Here is a 23,208-nt window from a genome sequence, read left to right as displayed (position 1 = left end):
ATCATACATATATAGTTATCTAAAAATAGAACACTAAAAAAGATAAAACGACGAATGGATTGTGAATCAGGCTGGGAACCCCAAACATACAATTTTGATCATTGAACATTAGAGGGAAGTATGCCTGCCGTTTACGGGAACAGCAGTGTGCTTGTCGCTGAATTATAGAAATGTGGGTATTTATTCGTGTCGCTCGCATCTCAAAATAAAAAAAAATAAAAAAAATACAACTGAAGGCACTTGATCTATCAAAGGTTTAACTTAGACTTGCTGGCACAGCCAAGCAGCGGTGCAGTCAATCCGCAGGTTCGAACCCCTCCCACCCCCACCCCAAGCAACATGGGCCTCACGTTACCTTTACTCCAAATCAGTATTGTTCTTTATGCTCCAAATACATCATTTTTGGTTTTTCAGGCTTGTTGAAAAAAACAAAACAACAACAACAAAAAGAATAAAAACATGAGGCCAAATATAAAGCTACTAGCTAGATGCAAAAGTCCCAAATACAGTTAAGTAGTGATGCGTCACGCTATTTTGCAAGAAAGAGGCTCCAGAGACTCCAGGGGATAACTGATCAGGGCAGAAGAGTGGAAGCACCTGCCCAGTGGGTAAATATGCCCTAGATTCACTGACAGGCCTGTGAAAGATTTGGGGACCCTTGCATAATTGTCTGTTCATAGGCCAGCCTTGAAGACACAGACAAAATACAGAGATAACACAACCAGTGAAGAGAACAGAACAATACTGCCAGGAAAAAAAAAAAAAAAGAGGTTGGCCTTACATGCTGACACAGACACAGAAGTCCCGAGAGGCTTGCTGAAATGTCTGATAAAATCATCTATGATTCCTTCACAGATTAGAGCAGGCAGAAGTTCAGAGTGTAGGTAGAGGAGCGAGGAAGGAGTGGCCAGCTCGGCTTTTCTATAACCATGTGAGGAAACTCTCCTTGTCGAGCTTGGTAGCTGCCAGCACAGACTCCATGTCATTGAGGATGTCTGAGCTCAGCGCCTCCTGCAGGCTGGGCATCAGCTCCTCACCTTCCACCGCCATGCTCTCCCCCTCCAGGGTGCCCAGATCTACATCTGTTCCAGGAATGGTATCCAGGTAGTCAGGGAAACGACTGGGCTGTGTTGCCATGGAGGGTGCAAGTGGGTCCCCTGATGAAGAGGGAAGAAAAAAAAATGTTGATACTGTTTGATGTTACTTGCTCCAGAACAGGTGTGAAAAAGTTTCTCAAGGCTACAGCAGTTCAGTACCAGTAACTTTTAACCTCAACTTCAGCTAGTTTAAAAAGAAGGTATGATTAGATGTAAGTTAACCAAAATGAATTGGCATATCTTATGATAATGTATTAAAATAGTTCACTTTAAATCATTTCAGTAATGACTTGTGAACAAAAAGGCATTCGGTTATGAAGGGAATGCAGAAATATGTACAATAATAATCAGCAGCCGTGAGCAAATCATTAAGCCAAACCGACAGAAGAAGTGCGGTCCATCCCATTCAGACAGAAATGAATCAAGAGTCAAGAATTAAAGTCAGATGCAAGCATTTCATATGTTTTGATGTGCACATGCATCGACGCATTTAATCAGAACGTGTGAAACAGATACAAATGTCATTATGTCCACCTCCTCATCTCTTAGGCCTTTGTATGATCCGTTTCCCTAATAGGGCTACATTCTGTTTTCAGGACAATAAACATCTTTTTTGTTCTTATATTCAAAATGTAGCCTTTCAGATTAAAAGCTGCAATTTTTTAAAAGACTCAAGTCTAAATTTGCAGGAAGCAAACGGCAAGAAAGGAATCCGGCTAAATTGTTCATATTGAAAAACCTTTATCTGACTGGTTAATGAAAATGTTTAAGCACCCCTCGGCAGGAGATGGTTCCAGCCTGTTTATTTTGACTGAGCACTTTTATTCCACTTGGGTCAAAAATATTAGTCTCTGTGGCTCACCTGTATCCATCTCATCCACACTGTTCAGGAAGTCATCTGGAGTGCGAGGGACACTGTAGCTGCTCATACTCAAGCCGCTGTCTGTGCTCTCATCCCTGGAGTGGTAGGTCCCGCTGGAAATGCAGAAATGATGAAATGTTGGTTAGAAATGCTGCTCTGTTACCAATGAACTCTAATGGCCTATAGTTTACTTTAAAAGTGAACTGTTGAAATCAGCGGCCTTAACTCCCTTTACATACATGCACATTTAAATGGTTCAAGAGGACATTTGACAAGCCTATACTAATTAGCAGAAAAATATGTAGGCAGAGTATGGCAGAGGCACGATGAATGAGGCCATTGTGAGCGCAGAGGAGTGCAGGGAACAGGGGGAGGAGGGGAGATTAGGTTGGCCTGTCTACTGACTGGACCACATGTTCTCATGGCCTGCTTGCTATTCAGCTCTTTTCCTCACTTTGTGTGCACACAGAAGAACTAGAGCTTGAACTACTAGAAATTATTTCCCAGCATACCGTGGGGCAGCATTCACACAATAAAAAGCTTCCTGTACCTTTGTTGTTCAAATCTGTACAGCCTCAGACCAGCAGATTTTCACTTTATTTATTTTTTTTGGAGGGGGTGGGGGGGCTGTCTCACTCTTAAAATAAAAGAGTGGTCTTGTATTATTTCATAACTTGCGTCGCCATTTAAGCTCTGACTGACTTTACTGCAGCAGTTGTACACCAGAGGTCATCACTGAACTCCAGGCACAGATCTGCTGCTCTGAATGAGTCATTACCATGTGAAGAGGGTTAAGGCCCAGAGTTTGGCCTTCTGTTTTTACTACCACAGCTCAAAAAGTTTTGCACACAGATCCCTAAAACAGGATAAAGTCTGATGGGCTGAACCAAAAGTCAGCTGGTGCCAATCAGACTGTAGCGGTTGATTGTCTCCTTATTTTGTTCCACACCGAACACGCCTGGCTTATGTGTAAACCGAACCTGTTGAGGAATGGATCAGAGCTGTTGGCCGTCATGGTCCGGGCATCTTGAGCCATAGGGGAGGACACAGGGTTTGTGCTGCCATCTTGATCCATACTGGTAGGCAGCTGGTTCCTTAGAGCCAGCTCCTGCGGATAATAAGACACAAAAACTCATGAGCAACACTGTCAACACCACCCCTAACATCCAAAGCTAATTATACACAGCTAGAGCTTCATGGAGGCGTTTTTTTACAGCCTCACTGGTCTGCTGTCAGACATGTTGGTCTCCATTTCTCTCCTTGCACGGTGTCATATTACATGAGGGGCCGGCCACAGTTGTAGACAATTGTTTTCTACACATGAGGAATCAGATAAGGTTGAGGATATGAAGTCATGCTTTTCTTTTTCACCCCCTTCCTTCTAAGGGGATGTGAACAGAGCTGACCATAGTCACCATTTTCAGCTCTCATTAAAATTCTACAAAGACACTATTGGAAATGCACTAATTATACTTTTTTTTTCTACTTAGTATTTGGTATCAGCAAGTAAAATAAATCAAGTATAAGTAGTCAGTAATAAGATTACGTTTCAACCTTGGCTCAGTGACACTGCAGCATGTAGTGCAGTATAGGTTGCTGATATCTGCCATCTGTGCATTCCTTGAAACAAAAGTGAGGCAGCCTACGCTTTCAATAAGTGCATAAAGTAAATTTACCTCTTCAAACACACAGCTGTTGCAGTGAAGTTTGGAACAGTTTCAGCTGAACCAAAAGTTGCAGTTGTGTGATAAATGACCTGCTGACACTATCAAAACCACGTAAAAATAAAGCTAGCTAAACCGGCTGTCTGAGCAGCACACGCCCGGCAAGGCATGTCTGATGGCTCATCTGCATTTGAAGTTGCAGCAATCTCCATTGTGTTGCAGCAATTCTACGGTTTTTCACATTTATGTTGCCATGCATAAGTGAAGGACTAACTATAAGCTAGTCATAGTCAATGCAACATCAATAATTCATTTTATTTCCTGTAGTATTAATTACCTTACAAAGGGTTTTAAGTTAGCCACTCACCTATTCTTCATTACATAATTGCATAAGTGCATACATTTCCATTTGTGTCAAGTTTTGCTCCAAAATTGAACTCCCCATACACGCCTAACGTTATGCAATGTACTCCTGACACGCACTACAAGATTTGTAAATAAATGATAGCCACCATAATCCAAACAAAGCAGAGTTACAGGGGTTTCGGGTTTATTGGAATCTAGCGGCTAGACAGAACCCCTCTTTATATCTTTGCCTGGTCTGCAGTGCCTTTCCACATTTTATTTTCCATTTTAACTGGTGGCCGTGGATGTCTGAGCCTTGGATAATTCAGTTGCTCATGTTTCTTTACATAACTGATGAATTTCTATCCATCATTTTAATTGTGTTTGTCTACACAAGACACTAAGTGAAATCAGGCAGCTTCACTGAAATAGTCTGGTCCCACTTTTGCTCGCGGGCACTTGTCATGCACGTAACAAAAACAAAAATTGTAAATAAACTCATAATTCTGATTTTAAGGCTTTTAAAATAGCTAATAGTCCAAAGTATCTGAAAGAAAGTGTTTGTGCTCATCATACTCTCATAATCTCCTTCTTTAAAAGCCAACAGTAACCAGGCTACATAAGCATGCAGAGCATATTCTCTTAAAAAGGACAGTTCCAATAATTTTCCCTTTATAACCCAGTGCCTGCATACACACGGGTCACGTCCTACAGTGAACTTTAAACAACCCATCTGAACCTGAGGCATGGTAAACAAAGTCACCAGCACTCTCATTCATAATCATAAAGCTCCAAATCTGGTACTATGACACAGCCTTGAGTAAACTACCGCTCCACCCTGCGTGGGTGGCACCACTGTGACACATCAACCTTAGGAAGTGATAATTATTAAGGACGATGACTCACAAGACTTCACTGCAGTGTGGTGTAACAATAAAGACTGATCAAAGAGGCTTAGGATCCACCACTATCCCTGCCAAGATTTTAAAGCTGTACATTTTAAAGTGTAAACATTTTGCTGCTGCACTCATTCAGCAAATGAACAGTTTGAGGTTCAGTATCGTGGTGGAAACATACTGAAAAGCATTTGTTCTTCCATGAGGCCCTGGCACTTCCAAAAGGCCTTAAAAATATTTTGAGCTGCTTTAACTCCGATTCCTGACCTGTGGTCTCTGCCGAAGCAGCTCCTGTTGCTTCTGTCTCAGTCTTTCCTTCTCCATCTGAAGTCTCATCTGGTTGTTGCTTCCCATAACTCCACTGATGCTGGGAGGCAGCTGCCCGGCCTGTTTCACTGGAGCACTCTGGGAAATTCTCTGCTGGTTCAGAGCTACAAATAAAATAAAAGTTGTTTACATATCAGTCAAATGCACATAATACAAAGACCCCAAATGCTGCAACGACAAGGATAAACTTTGCAAAAAATGGTTGCTAACTGCTTTGTTGTAAAGGAAATACTGAGGACAATCATTATACTTTCAAAATATTTTTTAGGCAAAGCGGGGGAATATTCAGACCTGACAGCAAAACTTAAGTGCTGTGCTTATGAGACACCTTTATCCTTTGGACTTTACTATATTGAGATATATGCAAATTTAACAATGTCAGCTCTCAGAAGCTGGCAATAAAACTAACATACATGATTTCTAGTTAGCAGACTAGATAGACTAGTATCTTCCCATCTCTCTTCAGAAACTTCCTGCTACCTCACCTCTTTAATGGATCGCTGCATTTAAATACTACATAACAAGACCAACAACTTGTGCATTTGTCCACATAGTGAAATTGCAAAAGAGGATCCAGTGCAGCAGGTTGTGTAGGACAAGGGAAGTCCCAGCACAAGTTGTCCACCTAGTATCTAAAACAATCACTATTCCTGTAAGACCTGATCTCCTCCCACTCGCTGACTAAGACGAGCTTTGTTAGTTTTGTACATTGCATCAGTCATGACTTATCCTTTCATTGTGCGTTTTGTTTCCTTCTAAACAAATCGCCGCTTATCCCTCGAGACTGACTGCCTTCTTACCCTGGCTTGATGTGTCCACTTAAGCTGATTTAACGCATGCAATATGATTGCTCTGTGCCCATTAATATAGTGCAGGCCTACCTAAGGTAATGCAAACACAGTACCACTTCTAAATTTACGTTAAAGGCTCTTTTACACAACAAATGTTACTGCATTAAGCATTTGTAAGCCGACTACATGTTTACAATATCAGAACAAATGTGTTTGTACTGAAAACACAGCTGTTCCCCAATGAAATCTTTGTTATTCTTCAGTGTAGTGGGGGTGGGTCTAATAAACATAAGTGTAAAGCACAATGCGATGCTGCAATCTATGCATGCAAAGTAGGTCACACATTTGCAGTGGAGTAAACGTGAATGTGTTGCACCAACAATAAAGGAGCCAACGAGGTGTGCTGTTTGCTTATGTGCTTGAAGCGCCAATCACAACAAAGCTTTAATGGGGCGGGGGCGCAACTTTCATGCGGGTCTGGCCCTCTCTGTTCTGTCCTGCCCGCCCCGGCACCTTTCTCATCACCATTCAATCACTGTCTGTTTACACTATTGCAGGGGCTGAATGAACCATAGCTGAGGGCTCTCCCTGGGAAGCTTTGGAGGCCCCACCTTGCCTTGCCTTCCACCGTCCCCTCCCCTCTCTGACCGCAATGTCTCCCCAGCAGCCCCACCCCAAGCGCGCGCACACACACAGACTCATGTAGGCAGCTTCCCCCACACACACGTCAAGAGAATCCGTGGGAGACTGTTACTTCTCCCTACTTCTTATCTTTGGCAGATACTGAAGCCTTTTGTGGCTGGAGCGCTCCGCCATCGGGGCACCATTAACTGTTCTCATGATGGAGTCTCTACGCATGGGCCATGTCAGCAGCTGCAGATCTGTTAAGGCCTTAGCTTTGAAGACGAGTTGCGTAAAAGCGATGGGACACATATGGAGAGATCCACTGATACACAAAGCCAAAAGATAAAGGAGAAGTTTTAATGTCAAAACCTGGGTCTTTATTTTGACCCCAGTTTCTATTTATGACAGTAACCTTTTATTCATACGAACAGTGCCAAAGGGAAGTCAGCTTCCAATCACCTCCTCCTCCAGCCAATTTGCAGAACAAGGTGAAAAAATTCTGCAGAACGATCGCGTAGTTTCGCCTAATTTTACAAAAAACTACAAAAATCAGAAGATTTGCTAACCTTGTTAGTTCTCTGCCAAGTAAATTATGCTCAACAAAACTATGTGATTAGTCAAAGTCAACGGTTTCCTTCAGGGGAGCAAAGTTCCTGCTGCAAAACCAAGTCAAGGACTCTTTTTGCAGACCAAATAGCAACAATAACCAATGTTACTGGATGAACTATGCACAAGCAATGCAGATATCAAAGAAGGGAATTACATCTGTGGGCGAGATAGTTGCCAAGGATAGGTTCATTTCAGGGCCAGACTGATATTTTAAAAGGAGGCCACTCAAGGCAAAGAAGACTGTGTGTGAGAGTGTGTGTGTACTTTTGGAGAGGTGGTTTGAGTAAGCAGCACATAGAGGTAGTGATTGCCGGTGAGCCAGTCAGATAAGAGACAAGTTAATGCTGTCTGCCTTTTGTCTTCTTCACGCACTCCTGCAAGACAACGAGCCAGCGACACAACCCCTTATCAGTCAATCACACTGGCAGGCATATTACACCACAAGATCACCTGGGGCAGGTAAAGTTGAGGGTGTGCCAGCTGTGGGAAGCTCTCTATATGACCAGGCCTCAGCACCTTTTAAGACTTAGTAAATATTTACCTGCTTTCGATTTAACAAGTTTAACAAAAAAAAAAAAAAAAAAAAAGGCATCTTGGGAAGGTGTTGTATTTCTAGCATCAAGATAAGTAAAGCGGCAAAACAGACTGGATGTGATGCAAACAAAGTTTTATCATCTTGTACTCAGTAAGCTAAAACCAGCCTGTGCCGACTTGGCTCTGAGAGGCATGAAAAAAATAAGTCAGGCGAAAATCAAGAGTGTAGGCTAACAGGTTATAATACAGCTGTATCTGACACTTCTAATAGAAATCTATTAATGCGTACACTCAATTCCATTTAATGGTCACCAATAAAAAAAAAAGCAAAAAAAAAAGCATAGAATATTTTGGCAAAGTTTGGCAAAACTCAAACATAAACTATCCATCCACGGGATGCTGTTTGAGAGTTAAGAAGCTGCTCCTGACTTTTTCCACATGACATTTCTTAATTCTGTTTGTATCACAAATGCCAAACTACCCTATGACAGCGACATTTTCAACAAGGTTCCAGCTTTTCTGGTTTAGTACTCTGACAGTACTCAAACAGTATTACGCCAAGTCTTCAGATGAAAACATTGAAGTCCCAGGGGAATTTTTTGGTCTTTCTGCTGTCATTTCCTGTATGTGCCCACAGCAACACATATAGGATATGACATCCACATTAGCCAGTCCCCTTTTGAACTCCCACGTCACCGTGGACTCGCAGCTTGCTCACCACCTTTTTGGATCTTAAACAGGATGCATGTTTATCCCATCGTCATTTTCTCTCTATTCCTCAGTTTTTCTTTCCTCCCCTTTCGCCTTGCCCCCCTCCACCACTCCCATGCCCTCCCCTCTTTAGAGTTCTTTGACTGAAAAGGTCTGGAACAGATTAAGAGTTGGAACACAGAATAAAGAGGCCTGGCAAAGATTCAAGTCTGTCTGGAGCTACAGCAGAATGGGGCTGTGCCTGCACTGGGCCTCACACAGGGGGAAGGCAGCCGGCAACAACCCTCAGTTAAAGGCACTCTGCTGCTTTTCTTCTCAAAGCTCAAATTAGCCTCCATTATCAAAGCAGTTGGCTTATGATTGAAGACCTACATAGCAGCAGTATAGGGGTTTCTGATGCACAGGAGCTTACTTAAATAGTACAAAAGTGCAAATGCATACAAAAAAATGATAACAAACAAAACTACTGGAATTAAAAAAACAGTTCAAAATTCATAAGTTTTACAATTTTTTGTAAACCTAAGAAGGTACAAACTGCCGCAAATGAGAAATACAAGCAGTATAAATGTGACGTTTTAACAATTATTATTAAAAAAAAATGTTATACCATGAGGAACAAAATCATGTTTATGGCACATAATGAGTTAAGAGCCTGTCTCTTTCACTCTTTCTCCCCCTCTCTCGCTTTCAGGGGCCCAGCAGCCTTGTGTGTTCAAGACTTATAAACCTTCAAAGAGCTTTGCCGATTAAAGCCTCCATCTCTCCCCAGCTGCCCCACTCCCCTTACAACTCTGTTTTGAACTTTCCTGTCTGCTTTCAGAACAGGGACACACAATTGCTTACATAAAAATTGCCCTTTAAGTGGCCATGCTCGGTAAAAAACTAACACTAAATTTAAGCGGGCCGCACGCTGATTCACACATGTTGCCTTTGTGAACCAGGGTAAAGTTCCCTGGGGAACACTTCAGTGATGAAAAGCATGTCACCTGAAGAATAAATGAGTCAGAGTGACATAAGCCCTCATCTCAGGAAGTCTTTCTGGCACACGGGAGGATTAGCTTATTCCCATGGCCACAGAGTAGTCCGAACACATGTACCTGGCTCTGTCACTAATTCACCAACCCTGACCACCACACACTCGGAGCTAACTTTAGTTTGGCCCGAGGGATTAATGGCAAACTCAGCTGTTGTGCCATAACTAAAACGGCTGACAAAAGTGTAGGTGTGAATTTTGAGGGTGGGGGTTTTAACAAAATCTGCCTTCAACCACCAATGCTATGTCTAGATAGCCCAAAGCACTCTGGTGTGGTTACATTAACTTTGAACCAAAAGTGGAGAAGGAACACCTCCCTCAAGTGTGAACATTTAATTATATTTTCAGGTGTCTAACAATGACTTTCCTATATTTAATCAATACAACACACTTTAACACTAACAATCTCAGTCCAAGGCAAACTCACCATAACGTGGCTCAAGTCGTGGGTCCAGCCAGGATGTGGTCTTGTTCTTGTGATTGATGTAGTAAATTTCTCCCTCTGCTGTAATAGCCTGTTCCCAGCCATCAGGGAGGGATCCTAAAGGGACGATGCAAAAAAAAACAAAAACAAAGTCTAAGAGATCCTACAGGTTCAATCTATGCTTTAATTGACTGGCAGAATTTTTTAAACTTCTTACAGTCAGCTGACAAAGAGACCAAAACAAAGCAAAAACTTCCCATATAGAAAGCAAAAGGAATAAATAGACAGAAGAATTAGAGATGGTCGTAATCTTTCATCTCTGAATTAATCATTGCCATCAGCCACTGAAATCAAACAATCATGTCTGTCAACAGTTGACAGATGACTAACAATGGGTTACCAGATCGGTAATCTTTAATCTTTACCCAGTTTCTGATCTGGCCTTTGTCCAAAACTGGCCTTTCTGACATGTAGCTCCATATTGGAGATGGTTCACTTCAGATGCATTCTAATACTGGAAACGCTGTTTGTTTAGATGAGGGGTGGCGGCCAGGTACAGCATGCGAGAGGAAGGACTCGCTTGCTGTGATTTCAGTGGACCGATTCCCTGCTATATTCTCACATGGCTTTAAAGGACATCACACAGTGTGTGCATGTGCAAAAGTAGCTATTGAGTCAGAGTTCCCAAACATGTCAAACAGGACGCGTAACGTTCTGCCTCAGTCTTCCCTCACCTAGGGCAAATTCCAACTGTATGGACAGACCTGAGGTACACCAAGTAGTAACAGGTAAGAACCAGACTGTACCTGACTTGTTCGGTATAATTTTTTTCTTCTTTTTTTTTTTATTGTTTTGCTTTACATATGTGAACACACAAAAAATGCATGTTGAAAAAAATACACTATGAACGTTGTGCAAAGGAAGAACTGAAATAATTGCCATTCACTGCTGAAAATTACACAATGCATTTCATGCACTGCCGCTGATATAAAAACTAAATTTGACAAAATCAACAGATACACACCACTGGCTGGGTTCATGATAGGTTGTGGCTGGACTGGCACAGAACTGGGAGGGGCAGGCTGGTTCATCTGGAGCAAGGCCTTGCGCGGATCCTGCCAAGTGGTGGTCTGATCAATGTGGCTGTAAGGAGATAGGACAGCCAATAAAAATAAGTCACAGAAATGACCATCTATGATTTCCTACAACTAATAAGCAGTAAGGCCAAACTAGGGCTATGTCAATACAACACATAAATGTTGACTCAGACCCATTTCATCAACCTCATGGACAAAAACACTGAATCTACCCCCCCCGTTCTGTAAATGATGACTGTTACTGGAAGCGAAACTCAATGTTGACTGTGTGTGTTCCAGCCTGGATTCAGTCTAGATTTACACTACTCATTCATTCATGATTTGAATCTATGTGTATTGAATAACAATGGAAAAAAGAAAAAAAAACACATTAAATTATATTTGAAATAAGACAAAACAAAAGCAGCACACTGCAAAAAATGAAAATAAGTCAAGTCAGGCTGAAAGCTTCTTGAAAATGTGTAGCGGCCTATGATTGGTTTTAAAACACCCATTGTAACATCAAACAATGTTGCTCCATCTATTTTCTGGCTCATCTTTGCTGGAACAGGACTGAGGCTTGGGGGAGGAGGCATTGTGTTTCATTCTGTGAAGGCATTGATAATTAGTGCTTTGTTGGTACTTGTTGCTTGATTAAGATGGAAAGCTAATACAGGAAGCCCTCCTCTCCCGAGCAGGACCCTCTCTATTGAGGGAGGGTCAGTCCCAGGGCTCAATGCAGGGGGTCCTTTTTTCCTGGAAGCGGCTCGGACACTACAGAGTGTCAGGGGCTTTAACAATCTGGCGCCACATTTACAAAGCTTTCACCTGCTTGACAAAGGCACAGACTGAGCTACGACCTAAAACCCCACTATTCACTTGTTTTCTCTCTTTTTTTTTTTTTTAACTATCCCATTTTTTTGAAAAAGAAACAAAAACTAATCTCATACAAAAGGCATGAAATTCAAGTGTTTTTGTTTCATACATCACCACAAATCTTGCATTTATAATGTAACTTGACTGAGTTATTTCAACACACATGGCAAAAATAGTTTGTTTGTCATGCACCTAAATGTTACCCACAGCTATCCATTATACCCCAGGTTCTAATGGTGTCCTTCCACCCACTGCGTTTCTTTACAACTCACTGTTAATTTGATCCCTAAACGCCATTAGCACAGATTTTGGAACAGCTGGGTGAAATGAGAGATTCAGAGAGTTTCTCTTGGCCTCTGCGGTAATCCCAGCCTGCCTGTCTGCTCTCGATCCCAGGCCAGAGAGCGAGAGGACCTGACTCAGCACTCCTCCCCCGATACAATGCAGCCCATTTTGAAGCCCCCTCTTGTTTATGCTTTATTGATCAAAGGAGCTGCCAAATCCCCTACCGAACCCTCCCCCAGCCCTCACACGCACACACATATACACACACACACACCCACACAAGCACCGCAAACCAAGCAAAATAGTTGGAACTGCTCAGACTGGGGGGGCCTTGAGAAAGAAAGGTCAGGGAGAGGAGGGGCATATAACTGGAGAAAAGAAAAAAAAACAAGTGAAAGTTAAAAAAAAAAAAAATCTACAGAAGCAAATCCCCTGAATTCCATTGGCTGTGTGAGTTGCTGTGGTTCTGTTACAGTCTGAGTGCCCGCCCTGCCCCATTTCCTGCCTTTTTCCCCACTCTGGAAACTATGACATTTGTTATGGGGGGAGAACAGGGGAGGAGGCAGGGAGACGGGCACTAGGGTAAAAGGGAAGGGAGGGTTTATTGTAAATGAGAGGCCTGCACATCCTTGCACGTCAATGGCAAAAAAAAAAAAAACTGCTAAAAGTGGGGAAAAAAAGAAAACACTGATAGGAACATAAAACTTTAAAACCTTAAAATCAGATTCTTGAAGTTATGCACAGATAAAAGGTATATTGAATTTTCTATCAAAGACTAGTTAGAACTGCCAACTTCCGTTGATCAAATCAACCACAACAACTGTAAACAAAGCCTTAGTTCAAAATACAGGCAATAATGATCTAAAAGCCTGTGATGAAATCGACTTTCTGTTCAATAGTGCTGAAAAGAATATTGAAAAGAAACTGAGAAAACCGGTAAATGAGTTACCAAGAGTCAGTAATTCATCACCAGGTTTTAAAACTAAAAGATAATCTATTCACTGAACCTGCCACCAACCATATATGGTCAGCTGCACGGCTTCCTGTAGGTGAAACATAAAACAAAACAATGTCATGGCAACTGTTGGGACGGCTGGAGGCCACCAGTTGCTGTTAGGAATTGCTGATGATCTGCAACCCCACGGTCACAACTGCTCGGTGTTTTCTTTACATGTTTCTGACACCACAACGAGCACAGCAAGGCAGCCTTTGTACCCTGCCCCCTACTGCATACCCGGGGATGGGCAAGATATTTTTGGGGTTGGTCCTGATCCATACAAGTGCAAAAAAACGTTTACAATTTTTTTTAAGTAAGCTGTAAAACTGTGCTCTCAAAACTCTCATTCAAGCTGCGACCCAAACATTAAGAGAATGCTTAAAATAAATGGCGTCTTTTGACTCTTTACACACAAACTGCTGCTGTGTGATTACACACTAAGCACATGAATGGACAGAATAAAATAAGTCTACATGCCACAAAAAAATGTAACCTGTATAGACACGTTTCAATCCATAAACAATGAACTAGCAGCTAGATTCTATTTCTGTCACATGGTTTACATAAACAACAACATCCTCCTCCCCCAAATTAAGTCCCTTAAGGGGGATTTTTTTTTTGTTAACACAAACATCTTTTGGTGTTCCAACCCCAAATCCTAGTTTAGATGACGGGACAAGGTGGTGGGGAAAAAAAAAAGTCTCATGTTTGTCTGGGAATCATCACAGACAAACTATAACACATCATTTCTTCTGCAAATGACCAGGTACTGCAGCCAAGAAGAACAATGTCTTTCAAATGCGATCCATTACTTTCCATCTTTTGCTCAAGTTGTCATGTTTGACCATGTCTTGCTGAGGCATGAAGGCAAAACTCTACTTTGCTGAAATGATATATGGGATGACTTATAAGTTTCCTGCTCAGGACTAACTGGAGTAAAAATACAATGCAAAGTGCTAATCGTTAAGGACTGACTGAAAAATCTGAGATTTAAGAGATTCAGGTTTCCGGAGTGTGCTATAAAGGGTTCACGATCCCTTACGTGCAAAAGTCTGAATTCCCCCACTTGATTTTTCAAAAGCTGCAGTGAATTACTGTAGTATTATAAACTAGTATGACAAACACACAGCCTGCCTGTTTATGCTCATGAAAACTATGGCCGTTTGCATCTGGCTTTGTAGAGAATTTACTACTCAAAAAACATAAAGTCTCCAAATAACCTCTGCCACCTTCAAAACACCAGATCAAAGCTCGATTTCAGTCCAGGCTGACTGTTTATTCCACTGAAATTGCACATCTTCAAATCCAGATGTCAAGTGCTGCATTTCGCTGGTGTAATACAGGGGAGTGAAGCTATGAGAAGTGCAGCAGTGATGAAGCACTCCCACAGCTGAGTTGTCAAATGTTAAAAATGGGATCGTCAGACCACAGGAGCTCCACCCTGGGAGTATGTGCTTGGAAGTTGGTTGAAGCCAATGACTTAAGAGTGCACTGGGGGAGGCCAGATGTAATCAGGCCTCTAAGTTGAGGGTGACCACCTCCACTCTCGTTGACTGGAGATGCCTGGCTGCCTCTCTATCAGCAGGACATCATCAAGAGAGATTATTGGGGCAACCTTTGTGACCCTATTGTGGCTTTAAGTTTCCCTTTGAAGGGTGGTTTGTATTAATGAGGAAACTAGTTCATGAAGTACCAGGACTGAATGTTCCTCGGTTTTTCCACTGTTTATTTTTTAAGAGTAATTTCAAGATTGAATGTAATTTTAGGGATTGTCGTAATTAAAGATTAATAGGTGGGGGTTTTTTTTTAAGCAAAACTTGCCTGACAAAGTACTCCGCATAAGCACTTCTCTTAATCATTTACCAAGTAACATTGCAAACTTATTAATAGGTGCATACTTTTAGTCAAATAATATATCAATATTAAAATAAGGTTATCCGAGTATTTCGAAATCTCTAAATCCCACCTGAGAGGTCCACCTCTCAGAGACTACTTCTCTGTGGAGATGCCCTTAGTGACAGTGGAGGCATTGATGTCTGAAACAGAGGTGTTACATCAAACCTTCGGTAAACATTAGTCTGACTTTCTCACAGTCCAGTTTGTGTACTGAGCTGACAGGCCAAAGTTGAACAGGAAGGTTCTTGTCTGTGTGTGGTCAATAAACCAAAAGTTTGTCAAACACAAAGTTGCTCCAAATGAGGGCTTTGCACAAGCTTACAGCCCAGTCTTCCCAGCACCATTTGTGACTGACCAAGTGGTCTTAGTTTACAACGTCTTAGAATGAAAACCAATTTGCATATTTATCACTTTAAACTCATCGCAAAACAATTATATATACCATTTATTTCATTTACTATAAGATCAGTGTTAGCCAAGCTATAAAGGTAAAACTTGTTAGTGAATTTAAAAATGAATTGATATTGTTTTTATTTAATTTATTACATCACTACAGTATTAATGACTAGATGAAAAACTGTCAAGTAGTTAAAGTCTGACTATGGTTTAAAAGACAACATAACACTGCAATTGCAGCTTTATTTGCTCAATTCATGGCGACAGTTGGAGAGCCTAAAGCTTGACTAGGCCATTTTTGTTTTAAATGCAGTAAATATTACCATGTTATCTGCTGGAATTGATTTATCAATATAATCTTATAGTTTAAAATCAGCATAACAGAGTTATTATAATGTACTACAGCAAGAGCATAAGGCCTAAATAAACATCTTTCCTGTGCAAACAGGCAATCTCTGACTTGTATTTAGAGCAACAGATGTTCAGGAAATCACAGATAGAGTATAGTAAAAGCTGATTATTAGCCGATTTACCCGGGACTCTGCAGCAGTGTAAGTCTGAGAAAATAATTTGTTTTTTAAAAACATAACACTAAAGGAAGGATTTATTAAAGTTCTTCACAGTGGATAATCATCTCCTTGCATATCTAATCATGAATCATCTTTAGCCACTGCAGAGTTAAACCTTAAGAGAGACACATAGTCTGCTCTTTTCATGTGAAACCAAGCTCATCAAAACATTTAAAAAACCCAGTCGAGAAAAGACAAAAGTGTCCATCAACACGTAGATCTACCTGCCCCTCAGGGCAGATAATAGCCTCCCCCCCTCCAGAGCTTTACTCTGCTTTGAGCTGACTTCCCACGAACTGAAAGCTCTTTCAAAGCTGCATTTAATAAGCGCCCGGAAACAGTGATTACCCCTCCTAGTTCACCGGTGTGTCTAAATTAGAAACCTTCATTAGTTTATGACCCACCCCTGGAGACCATCCCTGCCCCCGTCCCACCAACAACCAAGGTGACCCAACCTCTGTGCCCTGGCTGTCATAAATCAAAGGCCGCAGCAAACTGCTGTGAAAAAGACGAAAGGTCAACAGACTTTGTTGACGTTCTCCAAGTATTTGTTTTTATGTAACAGCCAAAACAACAAAAAAAGACGGCATCCTATTTGACTCTGATTACCATTAGGGCTGCGACTATTGATCACCACCAACAGTTATAACAAAATGTCTCATTTTTTAAAATTTGGTTTAAAAGGTGCATCACTTTTATCAAATGATATTTATATCGCTTCAACACCATTTGCTACTCTAAAGGAGAAAAAAAAGTGCTAAATCTGTCACTTATCATCACTGGTTAGTATTTACACCAAAATTAAACTAAATTTTTAAAAAAATATCAGAACTTCAGGTGTGAAGAAGGTTAAAGTCTTAACAAAGCCACCACTCTCTCACCCCCATCTTTAAACTTCATGTCAGCCATTTGTCTATTTCGGGAAGGCTCACATGAGTCTCAACAGGCCCGACGTCTGAATAAAGATCACTGTTTCGCTGCTGGGACAAAGGGGGAGGGCACAGTTTCTTTTGGCCCCCTCTTCTAGTGATCTCCACATGGCTGCCATTTAACTTCATTGACACAGAGAGGCACCATCACAGAGTCACAGCTCCATTCATACCAAAACAGAGCATGACTCCTGAAGGAGTGAGGCATCGAAATCTAGAGACTCACTGACTCAGAGGCCAGTTATTGTTACGCATAATCCTGCAGTACAGTAATAAACAAATAGTATCTTAAAAAAAAAAATACTTCAACCCTGGGTTCATTTATCTCTAAGGACAACAGCAAGCAACCAGAGTGAAATGTGAACCCCCAACTCTCTGCTTTCCTAGCTGGTGACCAACTCCCCACCCCCACTAGTCCATAGCTAGCGCGCACACACACACACACACACGCACACTCTTGCTCTGCTTCACTCTCTCTGCAACACATCTTGGTCAGACAGCCCCTGTTTATAAATAGGGGAGTGTCTTTTCCAGCAGCTCTGGCAAGCCTGCTTTTATTCCAGATCAAATATCTGCTCTTTGATCTGTGTGGAAGATGTCTCCTCGCGTTTTCCGTACTCAAACACAAACACAGTGTACTATACTCACTCTGGTTGTATAACATGCCAGTTGGAAAAACAGTTAAGTCTCTGCAAAGAAATGTGTTTCACATCCCGTTAACATCAAACTCTATGTGAGTTGAAAGGAAGAGGCCCTCAGGTATACGCTATATAAACAGGTATATATTATATCATCTATGAATAATTGGATAGTTTAGCATTTAAAAAAAAAAAAATTACCGACCAGTGAGATCAAATGACTGTTTTTATACACAGAAAGACTCTCGGTTAACACACCTGACTTGTGAACTTATGGCTTTTATACTGCCAATTTTATACACGTTATATTTTATTCTGCCTTTATCAGTATTTTAGGATAAAATACTCTAAAGAACCATAAAGATCTCGAGTCTTTCAGAGTACTGTTTTGATTCCTCTATTCCCTGTCCATTATTTTTTTGGCCTCCACAAATTGGGCCAGATGTTCTCCAGATGTGCAACCTTAAAACATGTGGTAATGAAAGCTCTCTTTTTTTTGGGATCCAAGTAAGTTTGAAGCTATCATGTTTGTCCAGACTCTGCGTCAGAGAGTAACATTTCCTAGAACTGACAACATTTTGCCTTTGAGTAAAGAATGAGGACTTTGAGTGTCAAGCCTTTTTTTAAACAAGAGCTGCTGAAGAGTTCATAAACTTTAGAAGGCTTCACAATGAGCAGATTACATTAACATAAATTGTTGACAAGCACGCCACTTTTATGAATAATTCAACCCATCTTTGCCCAGAGCTACAGACAGTGGAAATAAAAAGGGTAACAAATGCACAAAAAAGTATTAAAGAACCAAAGACCTCAAAACCCGAGAAGTAATCGATACATCCTGTGACAAGCCTAAAGGTCTCTACAGTACCTGCAAACAAGAAATCTACATTACTATGGATGATTAATGCGAAGAAGATCTACTGAGTAGCAGAGGAGCTTTGCAGAACTGTTCTTTGCTGTCTGGGGTAGCTACAGTGCTCCATTGTCTCTACTGAAACCTGAGACCAAGAAAAGGAGCACTAGATACAGCAATCATTGCTCAAAAGACTTCTCTTGTTTGCTGAGCCCACCAAATTTAATAACCTACAATTTAACTATTGCAATTGTCTCTTTCTGGACACAGTGGCAACTATTGTGTAACAGATTTGAAAATCATTGTCAGCATAATGTATGCTGAATAGAGATGTAGTATTGAGAGCTGGGCCCTGTACTACGAAGCGAGTTCAGCATACCCAGGGTATCCTTCGTTATCCAGATTTACTCCCCTAACACTGGCGTTCGGGTAAGTGGTCACACTAAGCTGGTTATTAACTCACTAAGTTAGCCCAGGACTTCCCAATCGAGGTACACGTGAGTTCACATGAAAGAGGTGGTGCTGGTAATATCTGATCACATTGATTAGTGTACTAGTAGCTGATTTTACAAAGAAAGAGTAAACTTTAAAATGAGAAAAATATGAAGAGGTTACATAAATGATGTAAGTATTTGTATCCACTTTAGTTAGAAAGCTATTATTAAAGTGTAGCCACTTGTCTGAGTTAACAGATAAAAATATCCCATTAAGATATTGGAGAATCTGATGAGCTGTTATCAACTATTCCCATCAAATTTGCATAAGACAGTTATAGTTTTCATTCTCTCAGCTACAATCTGTGTCTTTTAAGGATTTAAGAGTAAGTTTAAATACAACAACAGAATTCAAATATAGGCTTAGTCTATGTACAAATTTGAAATGAGGTTAGAAAGTGCAGTATAGGTGTCCTGTTTTAGGATCGTATATTACTGACTAACACTTATCAAAGAGTAAAATTGTTGCTGACAAATATGGGAATGAATCAAGATTTATCACCGATGCTCATCAGCTAACACAAAGACTTTAGACACTACTGAAAAACTAGAGCCACCTACTCTACCCACAGAGGGATTGTTCAGGCAGGGTGATGCCAGTTTCTGAAGAACTGCCTGGTCAGTAGGTGGTGATTTCATACCTGCTGATCTCTAATCAGGAACCTAACCTGTTCCGGAGCAGGTTAGGGTTAAGGGTTAAACTTCAGAGCTAATCCAGAAGTTACCCAGATAAGATTAAATCCTGCTTTGTAGTACAGAGGTCTCTATAGAGACCTGTCACAAGACCAATTCTTTGGTAACTTTCATTGTCACAACAAAAAAAAAAGAAGTTTGAACCAGTGATTGTACTGCTTTATAAGCAGGGATATACATATTGTAAATATCAGTAAGATTATTCCAACAATATGTATGTATAAAATTGCAATCAAAGATTTTAAACACATTTTTTAGAACTTGCACAAATATAAAATGTTCTCATAAAATTAGACAAAATTTTCCATTTTGGGGATTTTCTGACATCTGATGTAATAATGTTAAATAAATGGTAAATGGCCTGTATTCGCTTTACTTAGTCCCTATGGACCCCAAAGCACTTTAGACTACATTCAGTCATCCACCCATTCACACACTGGTGATGGCAAGCTACATTGTAGCCACAGCAGCCCCGTGGCGCACTGACAGAGGCGAGACACTGGCGCCACCGGGCCCTCTGACCACCACCAGTAGGCAACGAGTGAAATGTCTTGCCCAAGGACACAACGACTGAGACTGTCTGAGTCGGGGCTCGAACCGGCAACCTTCCGATTACAAGACGAACTGCCAACTCTTGAGCCACGATCGCCCTTAAGTATAAGTATAAAATAAGTATAAAAAGTTAAGATAGATGAATATCACCGATTTTTCAAAACATTTCAGGTTGCAAGCATTCAGAGACTTTTACAAACTGTATGATGCACTTCATGGCAGCATACATACTTGAGGAAGTATCTCTGGCCAGAGGCTGTCTTGGCCATCTCCCACCCATCTGGTAGGGGCATGTCATCAGGAATCTCATAAGAAGACTGACGAAGATGTTGAGGAGAGGCCCCTGTTGAGCCCATGCCAGACAGTGAGCCACCAGAAACAGCTCCTAACTGCAAGGAAGCAGGGGATGAGTGTGCACGGACATGGTGAGGGATGAGGACTCCGGCACTCCCAGCATCAGTGCTGGCCTGTGTTGGGGTTGAGAGACAACACAGTTAGTTTTCTTTGGGGAGTTTGAGTGAAAACCCTCACTTAAAAACATCAATTATCATGTAATAATTAAAAAAGGCCATATGCAAATGTAAAGACAAATCAAACATTTATGAAAGAATAAAAAAAACATGAGGCTTTGTTTGTTTCAAATACAAGTGCAATAATGGATTGAGGATGAAAAACAGAACACAGTCTTAATTTATTGACAGTGTGTACTAGTCTACATAATTTCTACCCATTTAATATTTGAGTCACTCCTTATAATTTGTAATCACTTTAAAGTGTATATAAATTCTATTCATGTGCATGTGAAGGCATGTTTTTGACTTATTCGGGTGTGGGAGGTATCCAGGGCTTGCCACCAACACGCATGCGCACTAATTACAAAAAGTCCTCAGAGTTATGGGGAGCGACCGGGAACTTGGAAGAGCTGAAAATGGAAGAAGGGATCGGGGAGGGGCTGTGGGTGAATATAGGATAATTTAACCATCATATGATTTCCTGTCAGCAAATCAAGTTGTTTACATAAAAAAGTCGGATTGGAAATTTAAGATGATACGAACATGACGGTTATCCGTCTGCAAATAGCTATACATGAATTATTAACCAAACCATCCCTTATTATTTTTACATTGTCACTCATCTAATCACAATTTATTCTAAGCTAAGCAATATTCATCGGTTTTCTTGGTTACTTACGGCCAAAGACTGCAAGAGAATGTTTCCGCCGTTTAATAAAGCCCTCACGGCCTTTGCTGTTTTAATGTTTGGTTTTTTTTCTCTTTTGTTTTGTTTTTTTGCTGTGAAATGTGTTAAATGGAAATTAAATGCAGTTTGAGGGGGGGAAACAACCCATCAATGGAAATGCACACTCATTTAAGCAGGTCAATACAAGTCCGCCTGAATAAAGTTATTATATCTTAAAGACTTAAAAAAATAATAAGTGTGTTCAAAGATGACTGACCAATAAAACAATAACGCTGAAGGCTAAAAATGGCACCAGAGAAGGATGAAGTAACTATTAACTAAGTGCCAGTCACGTAGCTCCTGAAGGCCGAAACTCGACAAGATGGGCCCTGCTTTTTAGTTGTGATTTCTGAGTACGGGCACAGTAAAAACCAGGGCGGGCTTACTTGTCTGGAATGAGACTTTGGTTCTGGGGGTTTGAAGAAGGAGTCTGGCAGTTTCCTCATCCTCATGGGCACAGAGTGGGGCACGGTATTGACTTTCGGGTTCATCACAGCGTTAAAAAGCGCCTCTAGGTCAGTCTCAGAGTCGCCCCGTACATGGACGATTTGGTGTCCGGCAGGAGGGTTGTGCTGGCTCGGATCCATTGTCCCAAAAACAGTCTTCGAACTTTATGTCCCAAAAAAGTTAGGCTTCGGAAGTTAAAAAATAAACGTGAGCCAATCCCAAACTTTTTTTCCACGCCGGGAGAAATCTGAAAATCTCGACGACACTCAGTAAAAGTTATTCGGAGTCATTCTAAACTTTACAAGTCGAGCACTTGATATTCTTCCAAAGTGTGTTAGCTGTCGAAATCTGCAATGAAAGACAGCCTTTTCCTGTTTTTTCCTGCTGGCATACTTGTTAACGTAACAAAGCGCATAAACTCCACATTGGAATTTATGCTCTCGTCCCCCCAAAAAACGCAGATGCAGCCACAAAAGACGAAAAAACACCACAAACGGTTGAGTGAAAGAGTCCAACTTTTTCTGAGTGTCGGGCCAAGTCCAAGCTGTTGTTGATATTCTTTTAAGCAAGGCTCATAGTGAGCGGTACAAATCTCCGCAGCTCACTTTCTAGAAAAAAAAAAAAGTTTAGCCCCAGTCGGATCTAAACTTTGGAGAGGACATCAAACTTTATGACGCCAGTGACGTAATCACCAATAGGGCGGGACTTACGGCTCCGATTGGGACAAGAGCGTTTAAAGGTAGACTGGAAAAGCCAAGCCCTTTATTAGCGGGCACCTTCCCCAATTAAACATAGTGTGAAATTAAAAGTAAAAGATTATGTACCAAAAGATACATTTTTGATAAGACATGTCACAACTTTTTAACGTTAACATCTACTTATTTCGACAGCAAATGGAATTGTAATATCCTTTACAGTTTATGTAATCTTCGACCGGACAATCTGGGCAAGACCTTATGAGTTATGGTCTCCATTTATGGCCCATTTGCTAGCCCAAATCTGGATGCCTTGTAGAAAAAAACACTACTACATGGGAAGTTTCATTAAACTAACTTGCAGATGCACTGAAAATATATACACACAGATGAACACAGGGTAACCAAATTAAACTCAAATTTGATGCTATAAAGTGACATTTTCTTGTACAAGTTTGTACATGTTTTTTTTTAAGTTACCAAAGTTTTTCTAGTGTAAAAACAAGAAAATAAAGGACCAAAAAGAAAACGAAAATCAAATTCATATTGAACTAAAGCTCATAAAAACTTACAATAAAGTGCATTTGCAAACGGAAAATCTGACTAAAGTAACACTGGCAGATCACATTTTTCTTTGCAGGATTTATTTATAACAT

The 23,208-nt window shown here is 40.9% G+C and overlaps 1 protein-coding gene across 1 annotated transcript; it reads right to left on the bottom strand.

Annotated features, from left to right (window-relative positions):
* Positions 1 to 177: 177 nt before the first annotated feature.
* Positions 178 to 22,543, bottom strand: yap1 (Yes1 associated transcriptional regulator). Its single transcript, XM_026192294.2, has 8 exons — positions 21,797 to 22,543; positions 20,403 to 20,638; positions 10,942 to 11,060; positions 9,921 to 10,034; positions 5,132 to 5,295; positions 2,940 to 3,067; positions 1,960 to 2,072; positions 178 to 1,157 (listed from the first exon to the last, which is right to left on the bottom strand). The coding sequence occupies exons 1-8, from the start codon at positions 21,995 to 21,997 to the stop codon at positions 922 to 924; spliced, it is 1,311 nt and encodes a 436-aa protein (XP_026048079.1). The 5' UTR covers positions 21,998 to 22,543; the 3' UTR covers positions 178 to 921.
* Between the last annotated feature and the right edge of the window lie 665 nt (positions 22,544 to 23,208).

Source organism: Astatotilapia calliptera, chromosome 14 (assembly GCF_964374335.1).
Source record: "Astatotilapia calliptera chromosome 14, fAstCal68.1, whole genome shotgun sequence".
NCBI lineage: Eukaryota > Metazoa > Chordata > Actinopteri > Cichliformes > Cichlidae > Astatotilapia > Astatotilapia calliptera.
Note: the sequence above shows the minus strand (reverse complement) of the source record. Positions and strands in the feature narration are given on the sequence as shown.

Excerpts from the sequence above, each read along its gene's own strand:
- yap1 (XM_026192294.2), bottom strand. The coding sequence starts at position 21,997 with ATGGATCCGAGCCAGCACAACCCTCCTGCCGGACACCAAATCGTCCAT. Across the intron at positions 10,035-10,941 it reads TATCATGAACCCAGCCAGTG|GATCCCTCCCTGATGGCTGG; the intron begins GTGTGTATCTGT and ends TCGTCCCTTTAG. Across the intron at positions 3,068-5,131 it reads TGCTTCGGCAGAGACCACAG|GAGCTGGCTCTAAGGAACCA; the intron begins GTCAGGAATCGG and ends TATTATCCGCAG.